We start from the raw sequence: 24,678 nt of genomic DNA, 5'->3' as shown, positions 1-24,678 counted from the left end.
CAGCACTGCCAGGCGTGCGTGGACCCAAACCACCCACAAGGGCGGAGATCTCCACAGCAGAGCCTCTCCTCCAGCAGCAAAGTGCTTAAAGCCAGGTGCTGTTCTCACCTGGGCTCTCCAGCCTCAGCCCTGCTGCCTCCTGGACGAGCGCTCTCCTGGGCAGGTTGCTGGTCTGGGGCCAAGGGGAGGGCCATACGGGGGACTCCGGGACAGCCTTTGTCCCAGGCACTGAGCGCCACACTCCAGGTACGCGCTGACACCGAGGTGAGCAGCAGCGTGGCCCTGTGCCGGGAGCAGCACAGGTGAGCTGCGGGCAGGGGAGGGGGCCGGGGCACCCCTCCATGAGGCTTTGCTCCAGGGGGCTGAGAGCTGCTGGGGTGCTCTGGCCAGCAGCAGAGCCAGACGCTGGGGATAAACACGTGCTGTGGGCCGGGAAGGTGAGCAGGAGGGCACTGGGTTGCTGCTTGAGGTGCTAAAGATTTCTGTGTAGAGCACCACGAGGTGCCCTACAGGGTGCAGAGGGGACGTGGAGGGCTCTGCTGAGCCCCCACACTGGTGGGAGGGATGGGAGGCAGGGACCATTCTGCCTGGCAGGGATGCTCCCAGCATGCGCGTTCACCCCCTTTCATATAACTTTAAGAACTTTTTGACATCCGAATCCCACATGTGCACGGTGGGGAGGTTTGATTTCCATTCTCCTGAGCAGTAAGCACAGTTTAGATCCAACAGTGCTTACAAGACAATTCTCCCTAATTTTGAGGCTCCCTTTCCTCCCTCCCTCCCTCCCTTCCCATGAGGGACACTGCAAGATGCTGTCCTGCAGCTGTTGGCAGATCACTTCTTTGTGTCTGGTCATACACAAACCGGTGCAAGAGCAGCCCAAGCAGTGTGCACAGCTGCAAACTTTCCGCATTCTGAAACATCTGGGCATTGGTGCTTGAGCCGTGCAGCAGCATGCCTTTTCCTTTGCTCTGGGGGCATCACCACTTTTCTGTCTCTTCTGCTCGTGCCCCAGACCTGCTCCCTGAGAGCGCCGTGCCAGGTACAGCAGCAGATATGGGCACCTGGCCAGCCCTGAGGTGCTACTGAAAAACAGGGCAGATCCATCAGCTTCTCACATCCCTCCCTCCTTGTTTTCCACTTGCAGGGCTCCTTCCCCATGCCTTGCTCTAATCCCCTGGCCTTGCAGGCTCAGCCTTTGGGTGTTGCCTGCTACTGAGAAAAAATGGAATTTAGTCCCTTCCAAGAAGAGGTGGAGGTAGTTTCGCACCTGCTCCTGCACACAGGACTGTGCAATGTATTACCATCACACAGTGGCTCGGACAGGATTTTCCATGATGAGTGCTGGGATAGGGACTTTTCTATTTGCTCTATAACCAGGAGAAGGGAAGGTACAGCCCAATAACAGTTATTGGACTGTGTGGACTCCAGCAAGATTAATAGGACTGGAGATGTGACAAATACAGGAATTCATCACCATCTTACATGTCTCTGTTGTTACCATACAGGGCAGGGCTTTGGGGTATTGGATATGGTCTGATAAATGTTTCCTGTTTCATGATAAAGATTTCTGTGTCCTATGTGCCGTGACACAGAACAGAAGAGAACAGCTGTCACCCATCATTATACATCTGATGTCACACAGGGCACTGGTCACCCTTGTTTATCATTGGAGATGCTGACTGAAACAGGAATCAGCATCTCCTGTGACTTTGCCAAAGATCTTCTCTCCTATTGAAACTGCTGATCTGGCCACTCTGAAGGGTGAGGGAATTTTTGATGTGTTCTTGGGAGAACCGCATAGCCAAGTGCACACCCCGAGGTGCCCCCCAAAGCACCATTTGGGTTAGACCACTTCTCTAGGTTATGTCCAGGGCTCTTGGGGAATCTACCACGTGGCTGTGATCTGGCTCGCAGCCCGATGCCACAGCTCCCTACCGGCACGCTGCGTGTGCTGGTGCTGCGAAGCAAGCTGATGCAGGAGGAGGAGGGAGAGCTGTGTGTGTAGAAAAGCATACCTGGGGTGGCCTCAGGATGGTGAGCATGTGAACGTGTCACCTGCTGTGTGCTGAGGCTGCTGTGGAGAACCAGACCCTTGGGCTTTGCTTCTCTGCCGCAATTTCTTACTGGTGCCTCAGGGCTGATTCTGCCGGGAGCTGAGCTCTGGCCAGGCAAGGGGAGACATAAAGCCCAATCCATTTCCCAAGGGCTCCATAGTGCCTCGCTGGCCTTGCCTTCCTGTGACCATCAGCATGCCAGCTTGGCCAGCTTGGCTGCGTGTGCCCAGATCAGAGGGAGCTTTCTGCCTCTGGCACCCTTCAAGGGCCGCAGGAAAAGTTTGGGCATCGATCGCCTGCAAGCCCAGACACCACCCCTGTGTGTCTGCTTTCCTGCTGCAGAATTGCCAAGAGCCAAGAGGAGCTGGAGCAGCAGAAGATATGTTGATGGAGATGCTGTTCTCCTGCATGGAGAGGGACCCTAGGGAAGTCTGAGACTGTTGAGCAACAGATGTTAGTAGAATCCCCATCACTGGAGGTTTTCAAGATGCACTTTGACAGGGTGCTAGATTATCTCATTTAGGCTCCCTTTCCCACTAAATATGGGGAAATTTGGCCCTGATGATCTTTTCAGGTCCCTTCCATCTGGACTGTTCTATTTTATGTGACCTGATGGTCCCAAGTCTGTGGGATGGATTGTGTGAGGATGCAGGGTATGATGGCAGCATGTGGGTGCCAGAGGGATGCGGCTTGGCACCCCAGAGGGGACAGCCCCACTGGGAACCTACCAGGGCATGGTCCTGCTGCCAGCCTGGGTCTCGTGTTAGCCACTTCCCTACTGCTGCTGCTGGAAAGGGAGATCCTCACCTTCCACCCAGTTTGAGTAGTGCCTAACTTGAAAAAGCCTATCTGAAAATCCCCCAGGGAGGCAGGGCTCAGAAGGACAGGGTGTCTTGGTGGGACTGCCAGGGGCCTCCCATAAGAGCAGCTGGACACTGCAGAATGGGGCCATGAAGATGGAGCCCCTCTGCTGTGAGGAGAGGCTGAGAGAGCTGGGACTGCTCAGCCTGGAGAAGGGGAGGCTCAGGGGGGATCTCATCAGTGCCTAGAAATGCTTGGAGGGAGACCACAGAGGACAGAGGCAGGCTCTCATCAGTGGTGGTCAGTGCCAGGACAAGAGGCAATGGGCACAACCTGGAGCACAGGAGTGTTCCAGCCTCCCCTGAACACCAGGCAGCACCGCTGTGCTATGCAGGTGACAGGGCACTGGCACAGGTGAGGCCCAGAGAGGTTGTGGAGTTCCCTTCTTGGAGATCTTCAGGAGCCTCCCAGACGTGGTGCTGGGCACCCTGCTCTGGGTGGCCCTGCTGGGGCAGGGCTTGGATCAGAGGGACCCAGAGGTGCCTCCAGCCTCAGCTGTGCTGTGACTCTGTGATTCTGAGAATGGCTTCCAGCCCTTGTTCAGTACATGGGAGAAGCTCTATCTTGACAGGTCCCATCTCCATCCATGACATTTGCATTTCAAAACTGGCCATGCAAATGCAGATGTGCTAAGTTGGGGGTTGGGGCTGTTCTTGCAGGTTGGAGGAGGTATGGAGTACAAATCCAAGGTCGTTGCAGGTCTCATAGCAGCCACCTGTGTCTTCAGTATCATTGCCCTCATACTGAGTGCCGTAAATGTGAAGGATGTGTTTCTGCCTCCCAGCAATAAGGTAAGGTCCTAGGCAGGAGCTCAGCTACCTGCTCTCACTTGTGTGTTGGCTAACCCTTGGTAGGAGATTTTCCCCATGCTTCAGGCAGGCTGTGCTGTTTATCACCAAGATGGAGACAAATGGCCATGCAGGCTGGCATGCCATGTGGGTGTGCCACGGTTTTCTTGCTGACAGCACATGCAGTCCTTTCCTTGCAGAGCACCAGGATACCTTCCCTGCTGGCTCCCAGGGCTTGTGATGGAGCCTTGTCTCCAATACAGCTGGTGACTGCAATGACACCTTTTGCCTGCTCTGTTGGTGCTTTTTGCTTTGCCACTTGAGTTCCCCATGCCCACAGGGAGCTCTGCCAGCTCTCCTGCAGCAATCAGAGCTCTGCAGCCAGCTGAAGGTGCTCTGCACCCCCTGTCACCTTGTGTCCCCTCTGCCTCCCCAGTACGGAATGGTGTTTGATGCTGGCTCCACGCACACGGCTCTCTACATCTACCAGTGGCCTGCGAACAAGGAGAATGGCACAGGCATTGTCAGCCAGGTGGAAACCTGCACCGTGAATGGTGAGTGTGCCAGAACAGGTCTGCCCCTCTGCCCAGCCTCTGCTCTGCCAGGGGACGCTGCAGCTGATGGGCCCTGGTGCCTGACAGTGGTGGCTGTTGTGGGTAGGGCCAGGTAGGTGGTATAATGAGCTGAGCTGGGACTGGCAAAGCCCACTGGGCTAGGGGACAGTGCCTGGGCAAGGGGGCAAGAGGTTGCAGAGCCTGCCCTGATGTCAAATCAAGGCTCTGTGGCTGCAGTGTGGCAGTTACTGGTTAACTGCTCCAAAGCAAAGGTCTGGTGGAGGGCAAAGAGTAAGGGAGAGGGCAATTGGGCTAGTGACAATACTGTAATGCAGAACTCAGGGGAAGGTAAATAGTGATATTAACCACCCCCACCCACCACAGGACCATGCTGGGTGCCCAGTTCTGGCATCAGCCTCTAAAAATAGAAAGATTTTGTTTGCACTGAGCTGCGCACAGAGTACCTCCACATGTGCGTATCAGCTCCGCACGTCCTCCTAGCAGGACAAATGAGAGCTTCCCCCTCCGCTGGGGAGATAAGGAACCACGATGTTTGTTAACCAAGTGGGACTGCGGGACTGAATGGCTATGTTCCTCCTGTTTGGCCTCGCTGGGATTAATCATGCACTCAGCATCACAAGAGCTCACCACCTGTCTCTGCAGATACCGTGGCCTTGGCACATGTGCCACCTCTGGGCAAAGCAGCTCTGAGCAGTGCCCTTCTGGGGACACCCTAGGCAAGGGCATGCCTGATCTGGGTATGCAGAGAAAAAACCTGGGGGCTTCTAGGCTGTCTGGGTGGATATGTCGCCCATTGTCCTGTCACATCCCTCCTGGGCTGGCTCCATCAGGGGGTGCTCTCTTGCAGGATCTGGCATCTCCAGCTACGCAGATAACGCCACTAAGGCTGGAGACAGCCTGAAGCCCTGCCTGGACAAGGCCATGAAGATCATCCCTGCAGAGCAGCAGCGGGACACCCCCGTCTACCTGGGGGCCACAGCGGGCATGCGGCTGCTGAGGTACTGGCGCTGCCCCACCACACGTTGCTGAATCTTAGCTGGTGCATGAGGCTGGGATGCAGAGGCAGGGGTTGGGGGCTGCTGCCCGGACAGACCATGGCAATGAGCAGAGCATCCATTTCTGCAGCCTGCTGGGGGTGTCCAACAGACATGACTCACTGTGCCCATGGGGAAACCCCACAGCCCACACCAGCAGCAGTATGACAGTGCCCTGAAGGAGGAGGAACATCCCTTACCAGACTTAGAATCACAGAATCACAAAATGGTCTCAGTTGGAAGGGACATTTAACAAACACCAACCCTGTGCCATAGGGAGGACACCTCCCGCCAGACCAGGTTACTCAAAGCCCTGCTCAACCTGGCCTTGAGCACTTTCAGCAAGGGGGTATCCACAACTTCTCTGGGAAACCAGTTCCAGTGTCTTTTCCTTACATCAAATCTGTATCTACCCTCTTTCAGTTTAGAACCATTGCCTCTTGTCCTGTCACTGCAGTCCCTGGTATAAAGTCTTCCTCTGTCTTTCTGATAAGCCCTCTTCATATAATGAAAGGCCGCTTTAGTCTCTCCAGAGCTTTCTCTTCTCCAGGCTGAATGACCCCAACTGTTTCAGCCTTTCTTCATGTGAGAGGTGTTCCAGCCTTGTATTTACCATTCCGTCTGCTCAGGCAGAGCCTGCGGGCAGCATTTTTAGGCGGACTCCCAATGCATCAGTTTAGTGATTTGGTGGCTTGATGAAGAGACAGCCCACAGGTAGAGCAGTGGAAGGATGGGGCATGTACCCTCTCTCCAAGTAGTTCCATTACTTTGCAGAAGACAGCAGCTTTTTAACTGTTAGCTCTGCCCTGAAAACTCCCCAGCAATTGCCTCCTTCAACGTGTGGGGTTTATCTCCTGCAGGCTGCAAAACCGCACAAAAGCTGAGCAGGTCTTCGCTGAGGTCACCAAGGCCATTCGAGAGTACCCCGTGGATTTCCGTGGAGCTCAGATCCTCACAGGAAACGAGGAAGGCTCCTTCGGCTGGATCACCGTCAACTACCTGCTGGATACGCTCATCAAGGTGCAGGCCAGAGGAGGGGGCATGGGGATTATGCCGCCTGTATATCCCTGTCTGAATTATGGCCAGGTTTCTTTATTCCCAGAGGAGAGAAAAATGTTTTTAGGACAATAGTTACCCAAACAAATGTAGCCTTTTGTTGTGAACTGCACCTTTGACTCTACTGACATGATTAACTCAGAGGCAGGAGGATCTTGTGTCCAGCTCAGCCCAGCTACGCTTTCCCTCCTCAAAGTCCCTGGATCCAAGCTGATGTGCAGTAGCCAAGGGGCTGGACCTCAACGCTACATGGAGATCTAAGTGGGCTGAGGAGGACATGGGCAGTGAGGGGTTAAACAGGGACACAGAGTGTGGAACCTCTCTCTGGGGTTTTTAAACCACAAAACCTTGAGGGAAGGGACTGGGACTATGATTTCCTTCAATTCACACTAACACTTGCCATTTTATGGGGCTAGTTTTCCTTTGCAGAAAAATGGGAACATCCACAGGGCACAGAGGTTCTGGGAGCTCTGGACCTTGGAGGTGCCTCAACACAAATAACCTTCCAGCCCGGAGTCACCATTGAGGACAAAAACACATCTGTGCTCTTCAGGCTGTATGGCACCAACTACTCCCTCTACACCCACAGCTACCTCTGCTATGGGCAGACGCAGGCCTTGAAGATGTTAATGGCAGCTCTCCACCAGGTATCGCAACCAGTAGTAAACAGGATCTGAACCTTTTCCCATTGCCTTGAAAAATATCCTCCAAGAGTTTTGGATGTGTGTCAGGGAACAGAGGTTTCACAAATTCAGGAACCTGGGAAAGGCTTAGACTTTATGTACTGAATAAAAAAAAAAATCTCAGATTTAGGTGGAAGGTGGTGCTAGTTCCCTGCAAGGGCTCCCTTCTGCCCCTTTGTCATCCTGTAAGGGCATTTTTTGTAATTTCCCTAGCCCAGCTGTATCTTTAGGTTCTTCCCTGTTCCCACTGATGGGGGCACAAGATATTTCCTTGCCTGGGTAGTTTCCAGGTGTCAGCTTCATTTCATCTCCGGTGGTTCAAAAGGCCACCAGGTTCTAAAGGCCACTAAACAATAGATGCAACATCCAGGTAGCAGAGGACAGGGAGTCCAGTCACCCACAGACATGATCTAGCACCTCCTGGCTAGGATTTTCAAGCCTCCAGTCTTTGTGCCCTTAAATAAGAGAGCAGGTGGGGTGGGGAGCTGAGTTTCCACATGGCTCAGTGCAGACATGGTAACTGTTAATGGGGATTAAATTCATTTGCCTCCTTGACTTCTGCCCCAAAGAGGATTCCCAACACCCTCTCCTGCACACTGCTCCACCACTAACCAGCGTCCTCCCCCCTCACTTCCCATGGAGGTCACAGCCCAATCCCATTAGAGATGGAGATGCTTGAGAAGTGTGCAGATAGAACACACCTTCAGTCCTTCCTGGGTTAGGGCCTGCGAGTTGCTGTGGGGACAAACCAGATGCCAAGAACAACCTTTCTGCACAGAGCGCGCACACTGCACTCAGGAGCAGGTTTCAGCCTTACAGGGAGGCAGTAGCTGGCAGTGGCACTGCCACTCCAGCCCAGCTCAACAGCAGGGTCAACAGTAGGACCAGGAAAAGTCATGGGCAGGTTAAAGTTACCCAAAGGATGGATTCTGCTTCTCCTCAAATCCTAGGAGGGGAGAAATCAGACCCTAGGAGGGTCTAGATCCTGCTTTCTGGGAAGATGTAAGTGCAGGCTGAGCTGTGGGGTAGGGTCTCACTGGCATCCCCCACCAAGCACCGGTAATGCCTCTCTCTCTCTCCAGGGCAACCTATCTTCCCAGCACATATCGCACCCCTGCTACCCCAACGGATACCAGGAGAACATCACCATGGAAGAGCTCTACAACAGTCCCTGTGTCAACACATCGAGCACACCCAGCCCCGCACAGGTCCTCATCGTAACGGGGACAGGGGACCCGGCAGCGTGCAGTGCTGCCATGCAGAAACTCTTCAAATTCAGCTGTGAGACCAACAGGACGTGCGGGTTCAACGGGGTTTATCAGCCGCCTGTGCGGGGACAGTTCTTTGTAAGGAGCCTCCGGCCCCACGGTGGTGGTGGTGTTGGGAGGATGGAGGGCGGCAGTCTCCTCTACTGCTGGTTGTGGGAGGGGGTAAGGAGAGAGGGGTCCCCGAAGCCAGTCCCATCTGCAAATCTCTCCCCCTAACGTGGGAAGTGGCTTCTGTTTCTTGCAAAGTCCCAGCCCTGTCTGAGAGAAGTGGGAAGATCTTGTTCTCAGGGAACCAGTCTGAGTTGGCCAGGCTTCCACGTGCAAGCAGCAGTCCCAGGGCTCATCCACCAGCTCCTAGTCTTTGTGGTAGACCATCAAGTGGGTGCTGGATGCAGATCCCCAGGGATTACATGGAAATCTGTCTGCCCCCAGGCAGAAGGTCCCCTGGGCCAGGCCTTATGCTAGGATTTGGCCCAAGCAGTCACAGTAAGATGTTCTGCCACAGGCTCAGCCAGCCCTCCTGATCTCCTGTCATCCCACTCCTGTGGGACAGGGATGGCAGTGCTGACCCCAGCACAGAGGGGTGAGAAGAAGCCTTCCTTTGGGTGAGGAGGGAGATGTAATTTTCACCATCATCCCTTCTTCCTCAGGCATTTGCTGGGTTCTACTATGCCTTCCACTTCCTGAACCTGACCGGCCAACAGTCTTTAACCCATGTCAACACCACGGTTCAGGCCTTCTGCAACAAGACCTGGCAAGAGGTGAGAGCCCTGTACAGGGCAGCAAGGAGCCCTGTGTCTGCCCTGTCCCAAAGCTCTGCCCAGAAAGCACATGCCCTGCTGTTCCCTGGGCCAGGGGTTTCTGAACATCTCTTTCATTCCTCATTGCACCATGTCCCCTGATGACCCCGCAGCTGGAAAAGACCTTCCCTCAGGACAAATACCTACACACATACTGCTCTGTGGCGACTTATATCTTGACACTGCTGGTTGATGGCTACAAGTTTGATGAACATACATGGAGCAGCATCCACTTCACACAGAAGGTAAAAGCCCTGTGGGGCATTGGGAATGGACAGGAGGCTGTGGCCACATCTTTACCCTGGCCTGAGGACACATTCAGCAGCAGCAGCCCTGGAGTCCCCTGACCCATAAACATGTCTCAAAAACTGCCTCATGCCTGTCACCCAGGCACCCAGCACAGCTTCAGTCACTTCTGCCTGCCCCCAAATCTCTGCCCCAAGCTCTTAGGTACTGTGGTGTGGATGTAAGCTAATTTTAACAGGGGCAGAGGGATGCAGAGTAGGATTTGGCCACTTTGATCTCTGATTTTGGCTAGAACTCACACAAGCATCAGAGAGGCGATGGTGGTCCTATGACCTATGTAAAACTGAACATGTCCAAATCCAAAGGATTGTAGAGGACAGAAGACAGAGGTACATCTGGACTAGAGCAATCATCCATCCAGCTGCCCTTTAGCCCTTGAGAAAGGGGCAAAGCAAAGCTCTCAGTGTAAATGGTGCTGCCAAGGCTTGCCCCTGCCAGGTCTGTGTACGAAATCACAGCTGGGGCAGCTCCTGGGAGAGGCAACCACCAGTCCCTTGCACCAAAGCAAGGAGAGTCCTTTACTACCTGGGAGAGGCACATTTTGATGATCTCCTCTGCTCTGTCTCCTCAGGCAGGAAACGCAGACATCGGCTGGACGCTGGGCTTCATGCTGAACCTCACCAACATGATACCCACGGAGCCTCTGGAACACCTCAAGGGGCACCAGCCCAGTCTGTGGGCAGGTGCCATCTCCTTCATTGTGCTGGCCATAGTTGCAGGCCTGTTGGCAATTCTCCTTCAGTGTTTCTGGAAATCCAAGTAGCTCCCAGTATCTAAGCTAGGGGCACCCTACCCACTAAACCAGACAGGGAAAGTCATGCATGAGAAGGTGGAAGGGGAAGACAGTAAAGGGCATTAGACTCACCTCCACTGCTCTGGAGGCCCACTTAAACAACCTCTGTAAAGACATCAAGGATGGCAAAGGCATCTTGAGCTCCCTACGGATCTCTAAGAGGAAGAAATGCCTGACTCCAGGAATGTCTTCAATCAGGCTGACAAAGGCCAACCGAGACAAGGTGGCTAGAAGATGAAGCCATATAAATTCAAACTAGAAATAAACCTCTTTTTGTTTTTCAAACACAAAGGTTGCTAACCAGCCTAGCAGAGTTTCCATCCATTGGCACTTCCAGTCCTTGTGGGTTGGCTCTCCCGGCAGCCAGCCAGCTGCAGCCATGGGAGGCAATGGGTGCTGGAGAGCAGTGGTGACCGCTTAAACCCTAAGGAGGACTGACATTTTCTGTATCTTGCCCTGTGCAAGATGTGCAAGATTTTTGTAGCGTGTGACAGAAAATCTTTCCAAGGACAGACTGACTGACAGCTGTCCTTAAGATATTTACTGGCATATCTCAGCAGAAAAATACAATCAGAACTTGATTTAAGAACTGCCAACTCTGGCTTAGAGTTTATTCTATATTCAAGTTACATAGCTCAGCTTTGTCAGACACTTAATCCACAGCAGGTTGCAGCTCCAGGCACTTGAGTATTTTATTTACATCAGCGGAGCCCAGACTATCTCAGCTGCAGGAATCAGACAGTCATTTCAGCCTTTCAAGCTACAGCTACCAGCCCAGTGCTGCACTACCCAGTCAGACCCCTCCGCAATCCCTCCAAGCCTCTGACAAAGCCCAGGGCTGCTGTGAGCAGGGATGTTTCCACAGCTACCTCTCCTCTGCACTGAAAGACCCTTATCCACACAGCAGTAAAATCCAGGTAGGACTTTTTAAGGGCTTGAGAAAGAAAAAAAAAAAAAAAAAGAAATCAAAGACATCTCACCTAATAAATGATCAGAGCCCTTTGGCTCCAGCAGATCCATGTTGGTCCTAACCCAGGGTGTTATCCCATATACCCCACTGCAAAATAGTTACAAAAGCCTTCCAAAAGAACAGCAGCTCTCTCTGGTGGAGATAAGAGTATGTGGACAAGGGGCCAGGGAGTGCTCTGCCTCCTCCTCACAGTCAGCTTCCCTTTGCTTCATTAGAGTGAGGCTCATCCTTCCCAGCCTGAACTTCAGCAGCAAGGGAGATGGGGTGAATTCCTCCAGGCAAAGGAGCATCTTCCCACCCTGTAGTTTGAGCTCCCAAGCTCTGGCAGATTCCTCTGGTTGCTGCATGGACGTTTCCCATAGCCAAACGTCAGATTCTTCCTTCCTCTCTCTGCCCCATACAAGCAAATTTTTGGCAGTGGAAGCACAGAGGTAAAAATGTCATATTTCAGAACAGGCCATAGTAAATGCTGTCAAATTGCTGGAACAGACCCCATGGGATCTGTTTGTGGGGGTCATTTCCTGTTTAGAGCTCCTGGCTAGGCTGGCTGTGGCCAAATGAACTGCTACTGGTGTCTCCTACCCCTGGGAGACAGGACTGATGGCAGTGGGCTCCATGTGCAGTTAGGCTGGAGAAGGCTCCTATTCCCTATGGGAAGGTAGCACCACAACTGGTCTGCGTTGCAAAGCACTTGGGGAAGATGCCAGTCTTGCCATTGCAGTGTCCTTCAAGCCACTCCTCGTTCACTGGGGAAACATAAAGAAGCAAGATTAGCTTTGACCCCTATGAGCAGGATTAGGAGAGCTTTCATGGCTGGAATTTAACTCTGGGCAAAACCCAGCACTAGTCTACACATCCTTAGGGCACAAGCTTGAAACAGCATTGGAGAAGCCATGCACTCCCCAGTCCTTCCCTGCAGCAGACTCTGAAAGCCTGGCCTGGGACAGCCTTTGATTTGACAGACTTGACAGACAGGACTTGAGAGCTACCTTCAGAGAGAATATCCAGCATGTCCCCCTTGCTGAACTCCAGGTCCCCTGGTCCCTGTGCAGGGTAAGCATGCTGAGCCAGCATCCGGTAGAGGATAGGTCTGCCTGAGTGGGAGTCCGAGTCCTAGAGCAGAAAGTCAGAATGGAGGTTGCAAGGCAGTGACTAGAGTCCAGCACAGCAGAGAAGCTTGTCATGGCCCACATACCTGGCAGCAGAGTGTAAGCCTGCCATCTGTCAGCTGCTGCCACATCTTCCCTAGATCTTCCTCTCCTGAAACTGCACCCAGTTCTTTGCCATCCAAATGCCTGTAGCTGCAAGAGTTCATTAACATGGCTCAAATCATCTGATTTGAAGACAAGCTTTGAGATAATTCTAGCCATCTACCATCTTCAGTCTCCAAAGCTCACTTTGTAAACCAGCTCCAGCTTATCACCTTGCACGATGACATGGGGCCATCCTGCATACTCAGTGGGCAGAAACGGCACTGTCAGGAAGAGACTCACCTCCTTAGACACTTAACAGAGGGGTAGATCCTAACCTCTCATGACTGCACTGCACCACCCCTTGGGGTGCCGCTATCAGTGGGATTTCAGCCCAGGACCGATTAACACTTTGGCCAGGCTCCCAGATTGCTCTGCATTGATCCTAGAGTGTCTTAAAAGGCTGAGTTGGGCAGGAAAAATCCAATATGCAGCAGCTGTATCTGTACAGAGTGCTTCCTTCTGTTCCCCCATTGGCTCTCTGCAAAGAGCCTCCAGTTAAATGACCCCAGTTAGGACCCAAGGGAATGGTGTCAAGCTGCGAGAGAGGAGGTTCAGGCTGGGTATCAGGAAGAGGTTGTTCACTGAGGGTTGTTGTGCACTGGAACAGTCACAGCACCAAGCTTTTCGGAGTTTAAGAAGCATTTGGACTGTGCTCTTAGTTATATGGTCTGAATTTTGGGGTAGACCTGTGTGGAGCCAGGAGTTGGACTTGACCCTTATAGGTCCCTACCAACTCGGGATATTTTATGATTCTATGATAATTAAATGTTCCAAGAGGCCAGACAGCGTCAGGTGCCTGTGTCCTCAGAGAAATCACTGCTGTCACACACTGCAGGGAAGGCATGCACACTGAGAGCCTACCTCAGCCTCCCACGCTCTGCCTGCAGGCTGAAGCGCTCCCGTAGAAGGGTCCGCAGCTCTGGCAGAGACGGCACCTCACCTGCCCTCACCACCACCATGCACTCGCAACGCACTCGCAGCACAGCTGGTCTGTCCAGGATGGACGAAGCATCTCCTTGGGTGTTTGGGATCTGCAGAGAGATGTGGCAGCATGGACATCTTGGTTATTAAGGAAGCTCACAGCATCAAAATGAAGACCTTAATGTTGGAGGGTGGAGCTATGTGTTCAAAGCCTGGGATCAAATGTTGCCATGATCCATAAAGCTTGTTTCTGGGTCTGATCACACAGATACTCCCAACCCCAAACCTATATGAGCAGAACCCCAAGACCCCCAGCCAGCTGAAGAGGTACAGCCAAGGCCCTGTGTTCTGCTGCCTTCTGTCAGAAGTACAGATGAAAAAAATGACTTCAAAATCCCTACAAACGTAGGCAGCAAAGATAAGGCAGCAGAGCTGATCTGCAGCTGACACTGCCAGAGAGGTGCTGTCCCCAGGTGGACAGAGGAGCAATTCCAGCTCCATCACACACAGTGGTTGGTAATAACAAAGAAGTGAACTGGAGGACATCATCCCAGAAGAAAGCTAGTGTAAGTGAATTATTGTGGTACCTGGCCTGACAGCAACACAAAATATCACACTGGTAAGGGACTGCAGGTAGTTCAAAGATTGCTCTCTCTTGCAAAACAGGCTGCAAAGTGTGTGTCTGAGAGCACTGCCATGCCTGGGGTTTTTGGCTCATTGGAAGATGGCAAAAGGGCATTGCCCAGGTAAACTTCAACTTTGGGTTGCCTCACAAAGATGTATGGTCACAGATACGGGAGTGGTGGAGGAAAGGCCTCTCTGGAATGGCAAAATGGACAGAGGAAGAGTTTGTTTGTTTTTTCCCAGTGGTTTTGGGGCAGCTCAGGAATTTTGGATGATCTAATCTTTGCACTTTTTACAGCCTCCTGAGGCTGTGGCAGCTTCAGTTTGTGAAACACTTTACCTCAAAGCCCATCTGGGAACCAGCATCATTTGCAGAAGCATTCACTCCACCAGGAGATTCTGCAGAACAAGAGCAGAGACAGACCCTGTAGTCAGCAGAGGCCCCACACAGATCTTCTGCAACCCACTAGCACACAGACAGCCCCTCCATACACCCATAAAGCTGGGGGCTTGGGGCACACCACCTTCACAAAACACCCATTCAGGTCCTTGGCCCAGGAGACTACCTGATGTCTGCTTCACATGGAGTCGGTTGGGAGGCACCTGGGCAGGAGGGAGAGGAATCCCAATGCTGATCTTCTGTAACAGAACAGCATCAGAAAGGAGTGAGGAGAAGATACCAGAGTGAGCAAGGCCAGTGTTCAGGACAGCCTCCAACAGGTTATAAATTTCAGGGTGCAACTCCAGAGAGAACCCCAGGGAGACCAGTTCATGCAGCAAATGCCCAATTGCATGCTATGGCCAGGGATTCATTTGGAGGAAAAAATCATAGGAATATTAAAACAACTATAAGCTTGAAAAATCTCTCAGAGGCAGCTAGGGTCTGAGTCACAACTTGCTGCATTGGGTTTGGATGGAGAAGAATTGAGATCACATATGGAGATGCCTATGGGGGACATGGGAGATGAAGGAAGTTTTCCTGAGTCAAAGGTGAGGGTTGAGGGCTTAGGCACATGAACTCTAGGCAAAAATATGTGCCTGTTTAAGATGTTACTATCCTCATTTAAGGCATCTGAGCTCAAACACTGTGTTTACCTTACACCACTCTTCTACTCTGTGATAGTCTTACAAACAAATGTTCTGAACGTATTTCTCAGTCCCTTCTCTCACCCCGGGTTGCAAGTTTGTCAGCTTACCCCTTTATCCATCTTCGAGGCAGGCTCCAGAAGAGAGGTCGGTATGCGCAGCTTCTGTGGGACACAAAGCACAGAACTGAGACAGCAGCAGCCTACTCAAGTCCATCTTCTGTTAAGACCAGTTTGCACTGCTCCTGCCATTGCAAAGCACTGTTGCCTCTCCACCTTGTTGCAAATGTGCCCATGGCACGCCCAGGATGAGCCCAGTATCCCATATGGTTTGTGCTCAGAAACCAGCGAACAAAATTCAAGGGTCCTTTTACATCTTTTTCTGCTGAAATCAATGTGGCTAATGGAGTGGCTGTGATATGACAGACTGAACACCAACCCATGTCCAACACCCTGCTCCTAAAACAGACGTTCAGGGAGAGAAGCAGCAAGGATGTCAAGGGGTACCAGCCCATTCCCTGTGACTTCTATCAATCACTGCTATAGAGCTCTTAATTTCAACTGATCACTGAGAGTAATTATGTTTACTTTCTTCCAGTATGTGTAATATTTTGCTCTTCTTGACTTTGAATTTTGTCTGACACTTTACTTACCAGTCAACCAGCATATTCAAATCCTTCTGTAGCTCTTCACTGTTAGCTCCAGGTCTATGATATGTTGAATGATTTGACTGTCTGTCATGGAACATTATCACCTTAAGAAGCACTATATCACTACCACTATTATGATATCACTTAAAAATATGCTAAATGCTGAGGTAACAGCAGATTCTCTGTTGGCACATCCTTTCTTAAAAACAGACAAACAAAAACACCTGTACATTTATGCCCGCCTTTTTTCTCTTTTAAGCTGTAATCAGTCCTCAAAGCACTGCCCCTTGTGCTTAACCAGCTCCCTTTTTTGTGGTTTTATGAACAATCTTTTTATTTATTTATTTGAAATACAGGCTAACGATACATTTACTGACTCAACCTACTCCAGGTGTGTGCTGACTTTTTCAAACAACTTACGTAGAAGTGAAAATGGCTTGTGTCAACAAAATAACTTTCCATGTTGTCAAGTTTATCTGTTTCTATTCAACCTATTTATAAATTATATCTAATTAGGGACCAGGCCATCTCCTTGGCTCTGTTAGAACTCCCTGGTGACAAATACTGCTCTAAAATTTGGTTCTTCATGACTGTCATCCTACCAGTTTCCACCACAGGATCACATACAGTAGAGAGCACAAATGCCCACAAAGGTGCCCTTGTGGGCACAGAGGTGAATGGGAGAAGTTGATGGGAGCCAAACGTCAGAGACCTATGGTTAGTAACTGGTCTGCGGAAATGAGCTCCTGAACTCATCCTCAGCTCTGCAGTGCTATAAATGAGTCCCCAAGGATGTGCTCAGTGGACTGCAGTGAGCTTCTGTTCACAGCAGGTCTGTGGTCTCTGCTGGAAAGCCCATCCATTTCCCTTACCTGTCCATCATGTATGGCTGTAGCCCAGCCATCCGCTCCTCTTGCTAGCACAAAGACCAAACTGTTGGCTTTCACTGCCAGCTTCTCTGAGTCCTCAAGGTAATAATGGGACAAAACTCGATAGTAGCCCGATTCACGGTCTCTGGAAAGAAAGAATGAAAATAATGATAAATATCTTCCAGATCAAAACAATGACTAAATTCAGCCTTGAAGTTCTGTTGGTACAAGATCACCAAACCAAGCGAATTTCATGATTTTTGAACCATGTAGTGAACACACTTTGTCCTGGAAACTAGGACTAGACAGCTGAGTAGCCTCTGCCACTGACCTGAGCAGGTTCTACAGCCCCTCTGCTCCCATTTCCCAGCCACAACATGATCCTTGCCTGTATCCCAAAATCATCAAATCAGTTTGTTCAGACTGCCCTGATATCTTTATATAAGTGCTGCTACTGAACTGTCACTCTTTTCAGTTGCAGTACCTCTTGCAGCCACAAACCTGTGTGCATCTTTTTATTCACCCCACCCTTTGGGCAAGGTGGCTGTGGATCATAAAGAGTCCTCAAACAAAGACATCAGAGGACAAAACGCGACTTTCTGAGCAGAAATAGTAAGAGCAGAGTTAGACCAGGCTGGAACTGAACACTTACCGTACAGCATCAGCACTGGGTTCATAAAAGCCCTGTTTCTGTGGGGGAAACAACAGAATCTGTTTATAACAGCATGCAGTATAGCAAAGGCACTGTCTTATTTACTGTTCCTCTGAATGGGGTAGACCTTCACATGTTGTATTTTCTGTCTTCCCCTTTTAACCACATTCATCATACACTCTTACCATGACAGAGTTAGGATCTGAAGCCCTACGTGGAGCTCCATTACTGCTCCATTCCACCTTTCACAGCTACGCCCTGCTCACCTGAGGCCTGAGAGGTTCAAAGCCAATGTACTCATCATTGGGAATGATGGACGAGATCACCTGTGGGAGAAAAAAAATATGAATCCAAGGTGGATGAAGAGATTTCCTGCAAGATTATCCAATCAGACCCACTCCATAAAGTAGGTACATGCACATAGGGGAAAATGAGAGCTACACTCCCAAACTGCTTCAGCTGTTTTTGTCTGTTTTTTTCATTTTTCCAAAGTTCTTCAAAAGTATGCAAATGAATTATTTTCCTGTTCCTTTTTTCATGTAAGAGGTCTATGGCCTATGGCACTTCTGATGAATGCACTGGGCACAGAAGGGATCAGAGAAATTCCCTGCTAACTTGTATTAAAGTATGTGGCAAAGCATTTGTCTCACAAACACACATTTGTCCCAGTGGGAATGCAGCAGTGAGTAGGAGCAAGCTGGAGGAAAGTACTCCTTTGAAAATGTCTTTGTCAGCAAACTGACAACCACATGGATCCCTAAGCACATTCAGCTTTTTCAGAGTTTAAGTGACTAAGATTCAAAGCTTTTTTTAGCAGCAATGTGCAATTTTGACAGCAGAGGTGTCAATTCTAACAGATTTTGATTTGTATGTTTAAGATGCCTTGACTCACTGCAAGTCCTGATGGTTCTGCCATTGGTTCTCCACTAGTGCACTAACTGATTGCTGGAGTGTCCAGCAATAATGCTCTCTGGAGGTGTCAGGAGGTGGAATTTTTATCTTCTTGTTCTTAATCTGAATCTAAACATGTCTTTTACCTTGGGTTTACCTAGGAAATCTTTTGAATCCAGCTGTTCAATTTCCTTCTTCCGTGGTCTGAAAAATTCTCCAAGGGGAACCTGCATAGGCTCTAAAAACAGATGATTCTAGGGCAGGGAAAGAAGATAAAGGACAACCATCAGTTAATATTGAATGAAATATGACAGCAGTAAAAAGCAAGTATAGCTTCCGTGTGTGTGTGAAACCAGCTCCAGGAAGACAATGGAGCAAAAAATATAGCTGTGAGCTTGAAAAAGGTCACTCAGGTTTAACAAGCACGTTAAAATTAAGAGTGCAGTAGCCACTGCCTAGTGTTTAATCAAAGGCTGACTCTGTCAGCAAGGGATGGGTGGGAAGGGAGGGCAGTAGAGTAAGGCTTATTAAAAAAATCTGAGCGGTTTCTCTAGTTGATTTCTGATGGTTTTGTTTTGTCAGTCTATGCAACCAATGAGTATCATGTAAATAGCAAATGTAAATTATATGCTAATGTAAAATGCTGTCATGATGCTAAAAGAGATGGTCAGATTTAAAAAGTGATAAATCTTTAGAAAGGATACAAGTAAGACAAGGACCTATGGAGGTAGCAAAATAGTGAATCCTCCAGGGAAAGTAAATCTGAGACCTGTAAGTTGTTCCTTAAAACCTCTAAAGGTTTTAAAAAAACCTCTAAAGGTTTTTTTAGACCTTAAAAGTCTAACCGTAAAGTACTATTTAGAACCAGCTCCGTAAACATGAATACACTCTATTCGAGCTCTAAATGTGATCGCCATTTATGTCTGAGCTGCCACTAATTATCACTGAGGCCAAAAGAATTAAAAAAAGTCAGACAGTTTCATGAAAAGTGAGACCATCAAATCTGCACTTGATGGGGTACTGCAGTTAAACACTCCATAAGACAACTTATTTTATAGTACACGTATGAATGTAACTAAGCTCCTGAACAGCAGGGCTAGAGAGCACCCTCCCCAGCCTGAGAGGTTATCTCATGATTCCCAACTCTGGTGTTTCTGTGGAATTACTAGATTAGCTGAAGTTTGGTAGAGCATAACGCAGAAATGGCTTAGACTGTCCCCAGGAGACCAAGCAGGTGGATTGACAGGAAAACCCGAACAAATAAAATAATTAGCAGGTTTTTACCTTGGATTTACCATCTTGAGCCAAGGGCACACCCCCAGGAATCCACAGATATGGTCTTACCTGCACCTGCTCAAGGGCCAAGGCCAACATTGCTGTTCTTCCTTCAGGTCTCCACACGACAGCTTTGTCTAGGGTGACTTTGGCTTCCTGCCACTGTTGCAGCCGGCACTGCGCTGCTGCAGTGCTGTACAGCACCTGAGGCCAGCAAGGAGGGAGCAGAGATGTCTGCCTGCTGCTCAGAGGGCTGCAACTGAGCAACCACCCAGTGCAACCTACAAAGCTCAGCCAAGCAAGAGAGACCTGGCACAGAAACACTACGGATATGGCAGCAGCACAAACCTGCTCCCCTGATTACAGGAGAGGCACTGTGAGGAGCACAGCTGAAAAAAAGAATCATAATCAGAGTCAAAACAGATAAAAGCTGTACTCACAGCTGGGAACAGGCAGTCCAGTTCTGTTCAAGGCAAGGAGTGGCATAGGGAAGAGTAGATGAATACTCTGCTCCTACACAGGTTTTGATCTTATTCCTCTGGTGTCTAAGAAGCCAGTGAGGACTTCCTTGGCAAGCTGCATGGGTTATTTTATGCATGTAACTAGGTAATATTTTTTGCTGTGTAGAATTACTCTGATTCTCTTTCGCTTTGGAATAATTTAACTAAAATTGTTGCCCATTGCAGTGGGCTCTGAATGTGTAAGTTGTTAGCTGTAGCTTGTTACCCAGCACATAAGTACGTTGTTTGCTGAAGTGGCAAAGCGTGGAAGTATCATGAACCGGGTGTCAGGAAGCCTCAATTTATGTGCTTAAGTAAGAGGATGATAACTCTTTCCTTCTTGTCACTAGCCAACAGTTAGTATACAGAAATGCTTTTGGCCTACAGGACAGAAGTGTGGCCCAATAGCCCCCCTCCGGTTTCTTACTGTTTTATGTGATGGTTATCATTTTGTGAACTGCTTTGTGATATCTGGATGTAAGCTGTGCTTGGGACAGATATGCAGGTAGTAGGATGCTTTTCCTTCGCTCCTTCATCACAACAGAAAATTGTTCTTTTGGGGTAGAATGGTCATGTTGAACACCTATTGGAACTGCAGAGATACTCCCTCTTGGAAAGACAAGGCAGCAGCTGTCACTCAGCTCAGTAGAAGTACTACAGCCCTGAAGGAGGCAAAAAAATCTCAGGATATCTAAACCATCCACCAAAATTTCCTTTACTTTGAGAGGACCACATACAGCCTTTGAGTGGCCATACCTGGGGAAAGCTGATGGCACAGTTCTGCAGAAGGCTTTTGTCTGCATAATTTGTAAAATGAGCTGCAGGTAGATATCAGAGTGAGATAGAAATGAATCAGGATGTAGATCCTGAGTCGAGAGCCTCACCACAGTGAGGGCACACATCCTGGTAATATGTAGAGCATGTGGAGCAAGGGACTGGATATTCATATCAAAGAGCAACAACTTCCTCCTAACGAGATTAGGCACTCCTATAGCCCTGTGATTTTTTTTAAAGGGAACCTATTATTTCTAGGTGTGTCTAAGCTCAAAGAAAGCAGTACTGTGGCACTGAAACTGTTAAAAACAGTAAGGTTTGGATAGCGTTACAGATGCCAAAGATAGCTTCTTCCTGCCAGGTATAATGAGCACAGAAATTAAACAAGGCTGAATGACTGGTTCATGGGCATGCTTGATTTGAGTTGCACAATGACTCCTCTTGCAGGAGTATGGGATTAAACACTTATTTCCTGTATCTACTCTTCTGTCTGTGTGCAAGAACTCAGGACACAACACAAAATGAACTCTTGCAATAGTGCATGCACAGTTTGTAGAAGTCATTTACAATCTCAATATTACAAACATTTCCAATCAGTTCAGGCAGACTTTTATGAACAGGATGTGGCAGGTCAGTTCTGTGGAAAAACATAAAAGCTGCAACGTGAAGTGTTACAGAAGCAGCTCGACGTCTAGTATATAGGTTAGACAGATAATGTTGAGACAAGTTGCTACATTTGGAAAGATGGCTTTTGTGCACATGAGCTTTTTAAAAATCTTCATTCTGGACAAATTTTGTTCCTATCTGTCTATACTTCAACCTAACTTCCATACATCTTTATACAAGTAAGTGTAAAAAAAAAAAAAAAAGGCAAATTCCTGGGGATCTGCTCCAAACAATTTCACATTTCAAACAGTAATTTGTTACAACTTTTCAGAGATGACATTGTTTTATGACTTTTATAATTAAGTTCCCTTTAAAAAAAAAAAAAGCACAAACAGAAATTTATTACTGTCCTAATGTACTTTCTTGAAAAGCTCTTGGGTTACTAGGGCCTACTGCTGAAAACATGATGAATACCCCCAACAGAGGGGAAGGATGACTGAGACAGATTGGCCCTTACCTCCCATGCATAAAGAATGTGCCTCAGCCCCAGCTGCTTGTAATCAATGAAAGGATTTTGTCTTAGATGACTGAAGGCCATCTGATAGTCAGAGAGAGCTTCTTCATACCTACAATGCAGAGATGACAGGTGGAATTGAGACATAAAAAAGCTAAAGACTCTAATACGAAGTTCAAGAATCAAACTAGCAATCTATTCTTCCTGACAGGCTAGATGAGGAGGGATGCACCAGAGACATGTTTTGTGACCACAAAAGTTCCAGTCCTATTGGGTAGTTCCTACCTACTGGGTAGGTCATACAAAACGAACATGGTGCATCTCTTCTCCAGGATTATCTGCATTATTTTACTATTTGGGATAAACAATAGCCTTTGATACCTGAAGCACAGTTGCATTGTCAAGGATGAGAAAATGTAAAGAACAAAGGTTAACAAATAGCATAAGCTCCCTCCCCAGCTTGCTCCAGGCAGTTTTGTCCCAGCAGACATCTTGGGGTAGAAGCGAGGGCTGGGAAACACCTGCTGATGGTGAGCATACATGAATGGCCAGAGCACTGCTAACAGAAATTTGGATAAACTCTAAAGATAAGGAGGGGATTAGTCTGAATTTATACCAGCTATACAACTGAAATCAAAACAGGTTCCCACTGAGGTTTCAGGCTATGAAATGTGGGAAAGGCTTTGCAGTGGTTACCTGATCAAGAGCTGGAGGGGAAGCAGCTCTAGGCCAGGGCAGGGCACTACCATCCACAAGCCTGCCAGCAGATTGTGTTTTTGGGAAGGCCAAACTTGCACATAACATGCGAAGCCACACCAACTAGTGCAATTATATTTTCATTCCCAGTGAAAAACTGGATGGCAAAACTGGATGGATCTCCCATCAGTCCTGCATATAGGAGTGGCTTCTTTCTCTGTGTGTACATGACAATAATGTCACATTAGCCAACTCTGGGGTCCTGGAGTTGTTGTGCAGCTCACATTTTCTCAGTTCTCCTGTGTAAATGGGAGATAAGACTTGCTGATTTGTGACATGGTTTACAAGGCCAAATCAGACCTTATGAACTGCTTAAAATTACTGGAGGAGTGAATTTTAGGAATAACTTTTTAGTAAAGGGAGAAAGAACAGGCAAGAGTTATTTATGTTACTTACATTTCCAACTGCAGATAAACAAACCCCCTCTGAAAGTAACCAACAGCGAGCGAGTTGTCCTTGGTAACTGTTTTACTGAATGCCTAAAGAGAAAAACACAGAGATCCTGGTGATCAGTTAGGATCTCTTATGTCATTGTCTGGGCATATGTACCCAGCTGGGTGCAGAAGCCATCCCTGGGCTTGTGACCAGCTTGTCTTGAAATGTGGGGCTGTGATCCAGGCCAAAGGGCAGAAGATGGCTTCATGTCACCTTTCAGGTCTTGGCTCTGTATGAGATAAACTTCAGGATTTTATCCTTTCTTGGGAAAACAGACTGACAGTAACAAATGAACCATGCTTGCCACATGATGTTTTGTGATCTGTAGAGTCTGTTGCCTTGAGCAGACCTTGCCCTGATAACTGGCTATTTGAAATGCCTGTGGTGATGAGTCCGTAAAGGGAGAAAGCTGAAGGGGTTCACAAACTGCATCTACAGATTGGTATTTCTGATCCCAGTTTCCCAGCTGAGTAGAGGTAAGTACCAGGAAAGCTGGTAACAGCATGTGACCAGTGGTTCAAAGTGATTTCCCGCTCTGCTTTGTCTCAGTATCTTTCTGAGAAAGCTAGGAGGTGTGCTCCTACACTTACCATTGCAATGAGATGGTATGTAGATAATGAATCAAACCTGCAACCCCAGACTTTCCTTGTGTTGTGTAAACAGGGACAGCATTGCAATGGGGAAAATATGTTGCAGGACATTAAGGAGTGACTGTGCTCCTCGGCACTGGTGGCTGGCTTCTCCCATGACTCAGACAGCGCACTTTACTTTGTCTGCTCTACGGTGCTATAAAAGACAACCAACCAACCGCTGATCTAAGTAGAAGCATAACTGAGTTGCTTCCCTGTAGGTGCCTGTTTACTGGGGCTGAAAACAGGCTCTTGGGCACCATCGTGCTGCTGTCTCACAGCAATGGCCCCACTCGGTGCTGCCACAGCCCCTTCCAGCACAGCCTGCGCTCCTCTTTGTGCTGTGTAAGACAAAGTATTTATATACATCTCTTTGTTGGGCAGCTGATAGAGAGACATGCGGACAGGCTGGCTGCTAGATGCTGAAATAGTTTATCTCAGCACACTTGTCAGGTAGCTAGCTCACTTTCCAAAAGACAGCGGTAGTCCAGGATAGCAAGTTCTTCTGGAGAAATCTTAGCTCGTGAGGGATTACTTAGGGATGCACAGAGCGGCAGCACTGCCTGTTTTATACCCACACCATCAACACCCATACCCCAGCGATCAGCCCGACACGTCGAGTAAGGATTGTAAGTAGTTTGAGCAAGGTGTCTCAGAAGAGCGCATTCAAGCAGGAATCCCCCAGAAATCACGGCGAGGAAAGCACCATCCACCCAAGTCAGGGCCCGGCCACAGCCCGCCGCCATCCCCTCACCCGCAGGGCCTCCTCCAGCCTCCCGGCCCGCAGGTGCACGCAGCCGATGTTGAAGCAGATCCTGGACGGCGGCTCCTCGATGCCGCAGAAGGCGTCCAGGGCCGCGTCCCAGTCACCGTCGTCCGCCGCCAGCACCGCCTGGTGCCAGCGCCTCAGCAGCTCCCGGTAAGCCATGGCCCGCGGCTCCCAGCCGGCGCCCCGCCGAGCTGCGGGCGCTGCCCCGGGCGGGAGGCGCTGAGGAGGGAGGCGGCCGCCGCGCCCAGCGCCCTCCTTCCCGGGGCCGGCCCCGCTGCCGCCCC

At 49.4% G+C, this 24,678-nt stretch overlaps 2 protein-coding genes across 4 annotated transcripts; one reads left to right on the top strand and one right to left on the bottom strand.

Annotated features, from left to right (window-relative positions):
- Positions 1–47: 47 nt before the first annotated feature.
- Positions 48–11,209, top strand: ENTPD8 (ectonucleoside triphosphate diphosphohydrolase 8). 3 transcript variants are annotated; one of them, XM_068657243.1, is made up of 10 exons: positions 48–246; positions 3,578–3,709; positions 4,143–4,260; positions 5,129–5,279; positions 6,176–6,335; positions 6,788–7,018; positions 8,137–8,400; positions 8,973–9,083; positions 9,236–9,367; positions 10,000–11,209. In XM_068657243.1, exons 2-10 carry the CDS (start codon positions 3,590–3,592, stop codon positions 10,189–10,191), a joined length of 1,479 nt encoding a protein of 492 aa, XP_068513344.1. In that variant the 5' UTR covers positions 48–246; positions 3,578–3,589; the 3' UTR covers positions 10,192–11,209. The 3 variants fall into 3 exon arrangements, with proteins under 3 accessions (XP_068513344.1, XP_068513343.1, XP_068513345.1); XM_068657242.1 differs by having other exon boundaries at positions 48–264; XM_068657244.1 differs by having other exon boundaries at positions 122–302.
- NOXA1 (NADPH oxidase activator 1) lies at positions 10,799–24,678 on the bottom strand. Its single transcript, XM_068657245.1, has 15 exons — positions 24,380–24,678; positions 22,958–23,040; positions 21,809–21,917; positions 19,481–19,615; positions 18,283–18,390; positions 17,512–17,571; positions 17,246–17,283; positions 16,597–16,738; positions 15,186–15,239; positions 14,556–14,628; positions 14,330–14,388; positions 13,306–13,475; positions 12,387–12,492; positions 12,181–12,304; positions 10,799–11,937 (listed from the first exon to the last, which is right to left on the bottom strand). The coding sequence occupies exons 1-15, from the start codon at positions 24,551–24,553 to the stop codon at positions 11,840–11,842; spliced, it is 1,533 nt and encodes a 510-aa protein (XP_068513346.1). The 5' UTR covers positions 24,554–24,678; the 3' UTR covers positions 10,799–11,839.

The sequence above is a fragment of the Anas acuta genome, chromosome 20 (assembly GCF_963932015.1).
Source record: "Anas acuta chromosome 20, bAnaAcu1.1, whole genome shotgun sequence".
NCBI lineage: Eukaryota > Metazoa > Chordata > Aves > Anseriformes > Anatidae > Anas > Anas acuta.
The sequence above is the reverse complement of the archived record's forward strand: the minus strand, read 5'-3'. Positions and strand labels throughout refer to the sequence as shown.

Coding starts and splice junctions, on each gene's coding strand:
- ENTPD8 (XM_068657243.1), top strand. CDS start 3,590: ATGGAGTACAAATCCAAGGTCGTTGCAGGTCTCATAGCAGCCACCTGT. Junction 6,336..6,787: donor TGCTGGATACGCTCATCAAG/GTGCAGGCCAGA, acceptor TTATGGGGCTAG/TTTTCCTTTGCAGAAAAATG. Junction 9,368..9,999: donor GCATCCACTTCACACAGAAG/GTAAAAGCCCTG, acceptor CTGTCTCCTCAG/GCAGGAAACGCAGACATCGG.
- NOXA1 (XM_068657245.1), bottom strand. CDS start 24,553: ATGGCTTACCGGGAGCTGCTGAGGCGCTGGCACCAGGCGGTGCTGGCG. Junction 23,041..24,379: donor GGCTGGAGGAGGCCCTGCGG/GTGAGGGGATGG, acceptor TTTTCTCTTTAG/GCATTCAGTAAAACAGTTAC. Junction 21,918..22,957: donor GTTTATCTGCAGTTGGAAAT/GTAAGTAACATA, acceptor TCTGCATTGTAG/GTATGAAGAAGCTCTCTCTG.